Source organism: Hippopotamus amphibius, chromosome 3 (assembly GCF_030028045.1).
Source record: "Hippopotamus amphibius kiboko isolate mHipAmp2 chromosome 3, mHipAmp2.hap2, whole genome shotgun sequence".
Taxonomy (NCBI): domain Eukaryota; kingdom Metazoa; phylum Chordata; class Mammalia; order Artiodactyla; family Hippopotamidae; genus Hippopotamus; species Hippopotamus amphibius.
The window spans coordinates 198285346-198296482 of record NC_080188.1 but is presented as its reverse complement, the minus strand read 5'-3'; the positions used below and the strand labels follow the sequence as shown (position 1 = coordinate 198296482).

Below are 11137 nucleotides of genomic sequence, written 5' to 3'. Positions count from 1 at the left end.
AGGTCCCGCGGTGTCCAGGTGTCCTCAGCTGCCCCAGGCACCGTCCCCACGCAGCGCCGGCCGTGCTCTGACTGCGGCAGGGGGTCCAGTCCCCACCCCGACGTCGTGAGACGCGCGCTGCCCTTGACCCAAGTGCCGCCTCTGGCCGGGGGCCGGCAGGTGCCTGTGTGCCCAGAGCCCGGAGCAACGCCCATAAGCCAAGGGTCTGGGCAGGCGGGCTCGCCAGGGAGCGAGTGAGCGAGTGCAGGCCCTCCAAGTCCAAGGCCAGGGCGTGAGCGCCCCCAGTCCCTCCTGAGGAGCGGGGGCCCACGACATGCGCCCTGAAACCCTGCGGTGGACGCGGGGTGTGGGGGTGCCGGGGGCACGCCCACCTGCCCCCCAGCTCGTGCTTCGTGCCGTCACCCTGTGCGTCCACGCAGCGGGGCCGAACCAGACTCTGCAGGCCGGGGATGGCCAGGAGCTGGCCCGGGGCGCCCGACCCATTGCCCGCGACACCCTGCCCCCCGGCCGCCCCCGGCGTCCCCTGCACCCCCGGGCCCGCCCCGCCTCCTGGCCCCACTCTCCCTGCTTTGGGCTCACCCTTCGCCTCGGGGGTCTGTAGGCCCCTGTGCGCCCACGTGCTCAGGCAAAATGAACTCCAGGCTCTACGGCTCCGGGTCAGAGACACAGACCCTGCCCTGTCCTGCCCGGAGTCTCTCTCCACACCAGTGTGTGTCCCGGGCAGAGCTGGTTCCTATCATGCCCACTTCCGAGGTGGAAAAGCTAAGAGAACAACAGCTTCTCCAGGGGCCTGCTTGCCCTGAAACCCAGAGCTTCCAGCTGGAGAGCCCGTCAGGGTCCAGCCCTGCCGGTCCCAGCTCCGCAGTGCTGGGCAAGTTCCTTGCCTTCTCTGTGCCTGAGTTCCCTTACCTGAAGAACGGAGCAGAGCGTGTGTGCTAACCAGTGCAGAGCTCCCTGCCCATCGAGTGTGTGATGGACGTTGGCCGCTGTCTCTGCTGCTTTGGCTGTGACCTGTCACCAGCCCCCTCCAGGGCTCGAGGTCTGGGGAAGCTGGGTCAGTGGCCAGGTGCGGGCGGGCCCTGTGGAGCCCCTAGAAGCCTCTCTCCTCTCTGGGGCCGGCTCAGGCCTTCTCCCTGAGAGACCCCGGGGGCTGGGGGCAGGCAAACCTGCCGCTGCTGACCGGCCCCCCGGCAGAGGCCCGGGGCTGAGCCACCACGGGATGGAGGCGGCAGGACCGGCTGCCAGGTGGGGCTCCAGCCCTGACACTGCAGCCTGGCTTCCGCAAAGGGTAGGGCAGGACCCGCCCCGGGGCTGGGCGGCTGCTGGCCTCCTCCTGGCCGGGCTCTCCCACTGGCCCCAGTGGGGGTGGGGCTGGCCGGACGTGGTGGGTGGCCCAGGCTGGAGTCTGTGTCCTGCGGCGTGGCCAGGGGCACTGGCCTCTCTGGGCTCGCTTACCCCTGAAGTCCAGCCTTCCGGCCAGCCTGACCAATGGAAGACAGTCTGAACTGGGAAATGCTCGGCCGGTGGGGGGGGGCCAGGCTCCCCCCTCCCCCCACAACACGCCCTCGCGTGTCCCCCTTGCAGGCCTGTGCTGCCCACTTTACGTGTGTCCTCTCCGGCCAACCGCCCGCGGTCCCCACGCCACGTCCCCTGTTGATGGGGAAACCGGTTCAGAGGTCCAGGCCACGTCCGAGGGCTTGAACCGGGTCTGCGGCTTCGGAGCCAGCACTGCCCAGCTCCTGGGCCTTGTTGCTGGGAAAACCCCGAAGCTCCCCAACTGCAGGGCCCCCAGGGCCCCGGGAGCCGGCTGGGGCGGCCCGGGGATGACGCGGGGCAGGAGGGCAGGGCCGGGCTCTGCGCCTCCCCCCACCCCCGCCCTGCCCCCGAAACAGCAGCCCCTCTGCTTGCCTGTCAGCCTGTAAGGCTGGGCCCCCCGCCCCCGCGGGAGCCGGGGGACCAGACGGGGAGGTGCTGTGTCCGGGACCGGGAGGCTGGCCTGGAGGTGACCCTGGAAGGAGCAGCCCACGGGGCGTTGGAGGCGCAGCCTGTCACCTCCCCGGGCTCGGCCAGGACCGCCCGTGCTCACGACTGCGGTGCTGGGGGGGACGGGGCAGCCCCGTCCCCGCTGTGCCGCTGGGTCAGCCTGACTGCAGAGAGACGGGCCCCGGGGCGGGCGGGGCTGGGCCCAGCTGCCCTCCGTTGCTGGGGTGGCGGGCACGCCCAGGGACCGTTTACAGCCGCTGCCGTCCAGCAGGATGCAGCGAGCTCCGCGGTCCCCCCGGACGTCCCGAGCCCTTCCGCCTCCGCCACCTCCTCCCTGACCCTGGCCGGCGCTCCGCTCCCCCGCCCGTCGCTCCAGTCGCCGTTTCCCCAGCAGCCCTGGGGGGAGGCTGAGCCCCTGTGGCCTCCGTGGCCACGCCCCCCGAGGGCCCCAGGCGGGAGGCCCTCGGCTCGGGGCTTGTGCTCCGCAGACCGGGCCCGGGCGCCCCCGGCCCCTCCCCGGCCCCCTCCCCGGAGCCTCGGCCCACCCACCTGCGCGTCCCTGCATCTCTCCCCGCCCCCATCCCCCCCACAGCTACAGGAATTAAACTGCTCTCATTTGAAGACTCGGGGAAAAGTTGTTTCCGTGTCCTGTGACGCGCCCAGGCCCAGGCCCAGGGGGCAGCGCCACCCCCGGCCGGCACGCCCACAGGCCTGCCACGCAGCCACACCTTCAGGGAGCCCAATCCCGAAGCCGTTTCCCCGTGAAGTAAAGCGTAAAGCGGGGCCTGGGCGCTGCCCGCCTGCGGGAGGCAGCGGGCTGCGCGTCAGGAAACCGGAGGGCGGGGCGGAGGGGAGGGAGGCTGGGGCTGGGACGTGCTGAGACAGGGCCAGGTGTGCTGGGCTCACCGAGGGCGGGCCTGGGAGATGGTGCGGGGTGCTGAGTGAAGGGAGGGCTCCCTTCATTTCTGCCTGGCGGTCACGGAGGTCACAGACAAGCGGTTTTTCCCTCTGCACTTGACGTGGCCACCCCTCCGGGCCCACGTCTCCTACCTCCTGCGGCCCGGGGAGGTGGTGAGCCGTGGGTGTGACTTACACGCCGCAGTGGCACCGACAAGGGACGTCAGAGCCGCGTCAGCCCCTGGCGGGCGCCGTGTGCAGGTCCCGTGCACGGTCACAGCCCCGCACCGCGCCAGGGCCTGCATGAGTAACTCCCTTTACGGGAGGAGCGGAGGCTCAGAGACGTCGGGCGGCTCGTCCAAGGCCGTGCAGGGCGTGGCCTCGTTTTGACTATGATTTTTAGATTATCTGCATGGCAGGCTTTGTACCAAATTGGGTATCTGATAGAACGCAAGAAAAGCATGTTTTAAAGAAATAGCTTCCGTATTTTTAGGCAACAAATATGTGAATAATTCCTGATTAGGTGGTGCAAAGTCCACATGCAGCGGTCCTGACGCTGGGAAAACGTGTGTGAAGTAACGCTCACATCTGTCTGCTGCAAGCTTGGACGGCTGGCGGGCACCCGGCTGGGCGGTCTGGCTGGCGCGTGTGAGGCTTTGCTGCTGTCCTTGCTCAGAGGGACGCTGGCCTCACCCCTCTCGGCTGTGGGCGTGGGTTTCCTCGTCTCTCTCCGTCTACACTGGCTGCTTCCTGGGGCCCTGGCTTGCTTGTCTGTGGGCCCCAGTGTCCATCCACACACGGCGAATGGATGGAGGAGGACATCCTTCTCGTCCAGCGGGTCTGGTACAGGACTTGATCGTCTGAGCATCAAATACTAACGGGAAGGGAAAATACGGAGAAACCGTCCCATTGTAGCTGCGCTACCTCGTATAGTTGTCAAAGCACTGAATCCACCCCAAGCAACGGAAACTAGGAAAAGAACAGCTTTGGTCTCGAAAGCTCGAGATGTGTGCCCCGCACACGCGATAGCAGAGTGAGCCCTGCGTCTGCTGGGTCACCAGCGTCTCTCCCGTGAGGCTCCTTCAGTCACCGAATCCATCCTCTCATGAGACCAACACGCACGCAGCGAGCACAGCGCCGGCGGCAGGCACCCGGGCGTCAGGGTCCTCGCTGGCCGCAGGCGGCTGCTCCAGGTCTTCACAGGCCAGGGAGACGGGAGCGGACGGACGTGGAACCAACGAGTAGACAGAGACAGACACACAGAGAGAGGCGCACACACACGCAGGTACACGCCCACAGGCACATGCGCGTGGATGTGGGAGCCATGGCTGGGCTGGCGCCAGCGTGGGTCCCCGGAGGAGGAGGGCGGAGCTGTTGGGCGCAGGCGGCTTGCAGGGCAGGGAGCTTGGTGTGACCCCGGGGGGCTGCCAGGCCAGGCAAGGGGAGGGGAGGGGACTCGGGGAGGCGGGCAGGGCCCGGGCCGGGGTAGGGGGGGATGTGCCTCTGAGCGCGATGGGAAGCCAGGGAGGGTTCTCAGCAGGAGGGCACACTTTGGTTTCCGTTTCAAAAAGATCACGTTGGCTGTGAAGCTGCCAGGGCCACCGGGGGAGAGCAGGCTGTCGTCGTGGCAAAGGCGGGGCAGCGGGTGGGGCTGTGCGCTGCTCCCCTCATCAGGACCGTCTCGCTGCAGGAGACACACACACCTGGCTGGGCTCGGCTGTGGGCTTCGGGGGGCGGCCGCCCGCAGTCCGCCACCCGGACCTCCCGTGGCCCAGGACGGGAAGCGGTGCCCGCCCTCCCACCACAGCTGCTCTAGCCACGGTCGGGGGACCTGGGGCCCTGGCTTCTGCCACACGCCGGGGCGTCCTCCGCAGGGCAGGCCACACGGCCTGTGTGCGCCCCGACACCCCCAGACCCAGGAAGGGGCCCAGGGGGCTGTGTGCGGGTGCTGGGGTGGGGGGAGCTTGGATGGGGGGCTGGGATGGGGACCAAGGTTCTCCCAGGGCCAGAGCAGATGGGGTGGGAGGAACAGAATGTGTCTCTGGCCAGGGCCTCAGCCGCCATGGCTGGGGAGGCCTGGCCTTTCCAGGGCGTCTCCCATCCAAGGAGGCCAAGGCGGGACCAGCTGCAGGGGCAGGATGGGGAGGGGTCACTGTAGCTCTAGACAGGCTCCAAGTAGCTACCCCTCCCCCAGGGCAAGAGAGGGCAGTTTGGGAGGCTTGACTGTGGAGAGCTGGGGGGGCTGGGAGTGGGGGGGGCCTGGGGGCGGTTTAGGGTCCCTGAAGTGAAGTGGTCACAGCACAGCATGGCCCAGAGCTGCAGTCTGGCGAGTCTGCTGTCTGGGCCGCCCCCCGCCCGCCTGGACTCTCGGGTCCCCTCCGGCCCCTCTGAGCCTGCGGACAATGACGCAGACCCTGATGGAGCCGCTCCGGGGGGGGGGGGGGGGACGGCCTGACCCCCATGGGACCAGGGAAGAGCCACGGCCTCCCTTCCCCAGCTCCACCCCCAAGAGCGGGGTCTGCGTGGAGCGGGGCAGGGGCCTGGGGGACAGCCGAGCCCAGGCCCCCTCCCCCCAAGTCTGTCCCTGTGGCAGGAGGCGGGGCGGGGGGGGGGGGGAGACTGTGATTTGAATGTGAAGCCGGGGTTTGAGGTGGATTTAGGATGGAATCTTCATAACTAAGAGGTGACTGTTGAAAGAAGCAAAATGGCCACGTTTGTGGCCTTGATCAGAAGCCACGGTCCTGCAGGGAAGGGGCTTCCCCGGGACACAGTTTTGCCATTTTTTGAGATAAAAACGAGACCTCGGTGAGGAAACCTCACCTCCTGGGGAGGGGGCATCCCTGGCACGGAAGCTAACCTGCTGAGCCCTCCCCTCCGGGCGGCCCGGCCCCTGCCCCGCCCTACCGTTCACTGCCCTCTGCGTACGGTGTGTTTTCTCCATTCACCGCGTTTCTCGTTTCTCGTCCCCGTTCACCGTAAGCTCTGAGAGACTGGGGATTTGCCTTTTTTGCCAAATTCCCATCCGAATCCCCAGCCGCGCGCGGGGCTGCACGCGGGGTGCGGTAACTGTTCGTGGGATGAGTGACCGTTTACCCCCAGGGAGTCGAGGCGCGGCACCGGACGGGCCACCCATCCCCGTGCTCTCAGAAGGCCAGAGAGAGGCGTGCTGCTGGGAGAGTGACGGAGAGCTTCGGCGCCCCGGGGTAGGGGTGGCTGGTATGTGACTCTCTGAAGAATTTGTCACTGGAAACTCACCGTGTTTTCAGCGGGTGGCGTTGGAGAGTCCAGGGCTGCAGGCCCCTGAGTGGGTGGTTGGAGGCACCCGTCGGGAAGGCGTTTCCCCCGGAAGGGGACTGGGCGGCCTTGCCGGCTGGTGGTCCTCCCGGCCTCAGACCCCATCCTGCACCTGCTGGGCCGGGGGCTGGTGGGGGAGGCGGGGAGGGGGGAGCCCGCCCGTGCCCCGAGCCCGTTGCTAAGGGCATGGCCTCTGAAGCCAGCGGCCCCGCAGGCGTGCCAGTGCGATCACGGACCCGCTCCGTGACCGTCCCGTGCCTCCCTTTCTTCGTCTGTGAGACAGGGCGACGTCAGCGGGCACCCCGTGGGGCTGTTGCGAGGGGGAAACGAGCTTATCAGATCGGAGGGCTCGGAGCAGCGCCCGGCGCAGCGGCAGGCCTGGAGCGTTCGCCGGCACCCCGGATACTGTGCTGTGTGTGCTCCCTGTCCTTCTCCTTCCCGGGGTGCCCACCCCCTCCCTGCCTTCCCTCAGATCCCCCCAGCTTAGGACACAGGGCGGGCCTTGGCCGTCCCTCCTTCCTGCCCTCTCCTTCCCAAGCCAAGCCTGGGACCTCTGGTCATGGGAAGATGGGCCTGGTGTGCGTCAGCCCGCCCCGCCCTGCCCTGCAGCCCCCAGCCGTGGAGGAGCGGGGTGCGGGGGTGGGGGTATCAGGGCTCACCTGGGTGGGGCCCCCGGGCCTTGCGCCTGAATGGCTGTCCCCCTCCCTGCGGGCCGGGGGAGCCTTAGCCGGCTGCTCAGTCTTGGTGTCCGCCTCCGGGTCTCCCCTGTGCCTCCCACCCCGTGCCCGCTCTAACTCCGGCCCCCAAATGGCCTCACTGTCAGGCTCTCCCCACTTTCCTATTATTCTGGGGCCCCAGCTCTGCTTCCTGGTGTCTTCCTTCCAGTCACCCCTCTCCCATAGGTCTCCTCTTCCAGGAAGCCTTCCTGGGCTGGCTAGGACCTCGCTGCTCAGTGTGGCAGGAGCACCACGGGGGGGAGTGGGAGCACCACCTGGGGGCAGGAACACCACCCCGGGGGCCGACGGAAATGCAGAAGCTCAGAGTCTGCATTTTAACCAGATCCCAGAGGGCCACACGCACACACGTTACAGCTTGAGAATTAGTGAGCGAGGTCACTCTTGCTGTTCCAACCCCGACAAGATGGAGATGCTGGGAATCCGGGTCAGCTGGTCAGGCTGCCTGCGGACGGGGATGCGGTGCGGGGTGCGGTGGGTGTCGCCTCTCAGATTCTGTGAGTAATGACGTGGGCCCGCTCGGGCCCCATCCTGAATTCTCTTCTGACAGCAGCCTGCCCGCCAGCCTCTCCTGTTGGCTGAAGGCTGGACACACCAACTCCCCTGGGAGGCCGCCCCGTCGGACGCGGTCAGCGGAGGCAGAGGCCTCCCCAGGCCATGGCCGGCTGGTCTGACGCTGACGCGCTCCAGGGGCCTCTGCCTGGGATGCCAGCATCTCCCTTCACCTGGGCTCAGGCGAACTCAGTGTGGCTGAGACTGGCTGCCTGCAGGCAGACCAGGTGGGGGCTCACGTCCCCCACCCTCTCGCGTGCGCTCTGCTCCCACACGACTTCGCACTTAAAGCGCCTGCGGCTCCTGAGTGAAGAGCGCTAACTGTTCAGCCTCATTTAGCCCAGAGTTTCCCAAACTCAGACCTCCCTTGTCACTTAGCACCTGAGAACCTCCTGTGGGAATAACTTTGGGGAACGCGAACCTGATGCCTTTCTACACATGTGCACACACGTGCTGCACACACACCAATTACAGAGGCCTTCGTGTGAGGCTCTCGGATGTGGGGGGGCCCTTGCACCCCTCTTGGGAGGTGGGAGGCGGAGTCTGGGGAGCTTCACTGGACAGAGGCCGCGGGGTGGGCCGGCGACACCTGGCCCAGGGGCTGTGGGCAGGTTGTCCCGGCCAGGGCTGAGTCTCACACGCGATGCTTCTCCCAAATCCGCCAGCCGGCCCTGGAGCGGGCACCCCTGCTGGTTGTAAGGGGGGGGGTGTCCCCCCGAGGGGCAGAGGGAAGCGCCCCGCTGTGCCTACCTGGAGGGCGGGTGGCGTCTGGGGAAGCTTCTAGGCAAACCCTGGCCTGGGCCCCTGCCGATGCCACGGCTGGACGGGAGTTGGACAGGGTGGAGCTGGCGGGGCTGGTCCTCACCGCCTGACGGTATCCGCCAGGCCTCCGCCGCGGCAGGAGCTGAGGCGCCGAGGAGGGAGGCTGTGGGGTCCCGGCACCGACCCTGGGCACCACCCCTCCGGCCTGGCCGGGAGCTGGGGCGGGCGGGGACCCAGGTTCAGGCTCACGGCGTCCCGGAGGGCAGAGTGGGAATCGACCTGACTGTGCGCAAGCCTGTGTAGGTGCAGCTACAGAGGGCGAGGATGTGAGCTTGGGCCTCAGCCCCCACTCAGATTCCAAGTCTGTCTCCCACGAGCTGTGTGACCTTGAAGCAGTCACTCAGCCTCTCTGAACCGCCGTTTCCTTACCCGGGAGCCGGAGTGCTCATGCCTGCCTTGTGGCGTCGCAAGGAGGTTTAGGTGATTAACGTCTGCACATCCCCTTGTGCCCACTGCCCTCGAGGACAACTTCGAGCCCCGGAACTCAGGGATGTGAGGCTGGGAGGTCCAGAGCGACACCCCCTTGGCCGTGGAGACCCGGGTGAAGTTTCCTTTCTGAGAGAGGCAGGGGGTGGGATTTTAGTGGCCTCTTGTGGAAGGGGTGGCACTCTTGGCCCAGAGATTCAGAGCCACTGGATAAATGAAAGTGCTTTCTTTATTAATTCGCCAGGCGTGAGACTTCCGAATGGCTGGCTAAAGGGCGTGAAAAGGGCGTGAAGCCCTTTCTTGTGCGGGGTCTCTGCTGAGCCGCCGACGGGGGCTCGTCGGCGTTGACGCGTGTCCCCGAGAGGGCTGACGTGCCGGCCAGCGTCCTCAGTCCTCTGCTGAGCCAGCGGCAGTGTCCGCAGGATGACCAGCTAGGCTGGGGGCCGCCTGCTGGGGTCACGGAGGCGTGTCTTGCCCTGCGGCCCTGCTCTCGCCGGCCCCCTATTCTAACCGAGCCAAGCGGCCGGCCCGTCGGGGCCATGCGCGCAGCAGCTCTGGGTCTGATCTTCCACGGACCAGAGCCTCTCCTGGTCAGCACGTCTGCCCAGCAGCCCCGGCCCAGACGCGCGATCCTGGGCGGCCTCGGGCGGCACAAGCTCCCAGGTCACTGACGCGCGGGCGCCGCGCCGCAGGGCCCCGAGGCCGGCCGTCTCCGGGTGCTCAGCTCTGACGCGGGGGCCCCCGGTGCGCCGCCGGTGACCCTGCGCCGGCCTCCCCGGGCCCGTGTCCGCCTCTGTGAAGCGGACGCTCGTGCCCGAGTTCCGCCTGTCCGGCCGGGGGAGGAGAGGAACACCCGAGGCTTCGTCCGGTGACGGTCGTGCCGGCGCCTCGCGTCCGAAGCCTGCTGTTGACGATGAGCAGCTCCCGCTGGCTGCGGCCCCGGCCGCGCCGGGCGGCAGAAGGCCCTGCGCGCTGAGCGGCGACGCGTGAGGCTGCAGGCCGCCCTCGCGGCCGGGGCGGCCCGGACTCCAGGAGGACACGGCGTCACGGCCCGGGGCGGACGGGCGGTGGGCGGGCTGGACCCGGGCTCCAGGACACTCAGCCCCGGGACTCGGGAGACCCCTCCTTGCCGCGCGGGCTTCCGGCGGCTCCTGGCGCCCCCGTGCCGAGCGCCCTCTGACCCGGACCCCGAGGCCTCCTGCTCCCATCAGCGAGTCCCCTGAGGGGCCGGAAGGGCCCGCACCCTGCTGGCCAGGGACGGCTGGGTCGCGGCCCTTAGGCACCCACGCGCCTGAAACGCACCGCCCTCCCTGTGAGTCACCGCTGTTCGCCGTCATTCTCCCCAAGCCGCCACGTCGCCTGCGGGAGCTGCTGGGCCGGAAGACCAGGAACCCGTGCGTGGCTTCCACGTCCGGAACCACTGGGCGTGAGGATGGTGGGGATGGAACGCTGCAGCGTTCTGCATGAAAGGGTCGTCGCGGCCGGGCGGCTTCACCGCAGGGACCATGACTCGGATCAGTCGCGCACGAGGCCCGCGCACGCGCTGGGGGTCAGACGGGGGTCTGACAGGCATGCAGGGCAGTCAGGACAGGGGCCGTTGGGCAGTGGGACAGGTCTGGGGCCGCGCGCGGCTGGCGGAGATTCACAGAGCCGCGGGCCCTGGAGCTGTGCGCTCCCCTGCCTTCCCGGGTGTGCGCTGGGCTGCAATGGCAGCTCCCCAGCTAGACACGTATGGATTTTGAATCTGTCGTTTGATGTCACATTTTGGAGGGCCTGGACCTGGTGTATCAATGATCTGGGCCACAGACAGGCCGTCTTCCTCCCCCTGGGCTGACACAGCCCTCCTCCCCGGCCTCCCTGACCGTCACCAGCTGAGGGATGACCTGGAGGTCAGGGCCATGGGCTGCACAGAGAGGTCCGCACCCTTGCAGGCTGGGACGCGTCCTCCCCAGCCTCCTCCCGCTGGGCAGCCCACAGCAGCACGCCGACCACCGCGTGGAGCTACGCCCTGTGACCGAGGACGTTCCAAGGCTGTCTCGTCCCTTCCGAGCCTCTTGAGGCGGGGGCCCCGGCCCGTCCTGTAGGACCCAGGGAGAACACGCTTTCAGTAACCGTGAGCTCCTTTTCTAGCCCTGAAGTTCACTTCCCCTCAGGTGCCTGCCTGCACGTGCTCCCCTGCTGGTGGCTGTGTGACACTGGGTGTGTCTGTCCCCTCCCTGGGCCCCACGTTCCTTATGTGTAAGATTAGGGCAGCCACCCCAACGTCCTGGAGCTGAGGACAGAATGTGGGACTTGGGGCTGGTGGTGCCCGCCCCCCGACGGTGCCCCCAGTCCTTGCTGGGCGCGGGGTCAGCGAGAGTAGATCCGGAAGACGTGAGCGGCCCCCTCGGTCCCCGGCAGCTCCCCGAATAATCCACTGCTTGGAAATG

General features: G+C 68.0%; 1 protein-coding gene across 1 annotated transcript; it reads right to left on the bottom strand.

The window, feature by feature from the left end:
- Window positions 1-3367: 3367 nt before the first annotated feature.
- On the bottom strand, window positions 3368-6656 carry LOC130849071 (uncharacterized). The gene is made up of 2 exons (XM_057727654.1): window positions 6136-6656; window positions 3368-4564 (listed from the first exon to the last, which is right to left on the bottom strand). The coding sequence occupies exons 1-2, from the start codon at window positions 6277-6279 to the stop codon at window positions 3935-3937; spliced, it is 774 nt and encodes a 257-aa protein (XP_057583637.1). The 5' UTR covers window positions 6280-6656; the 3' UTR covers window positions 3368-3934.
- Window positions 6657-11137: the final 4481 nt, after the last annotated feature.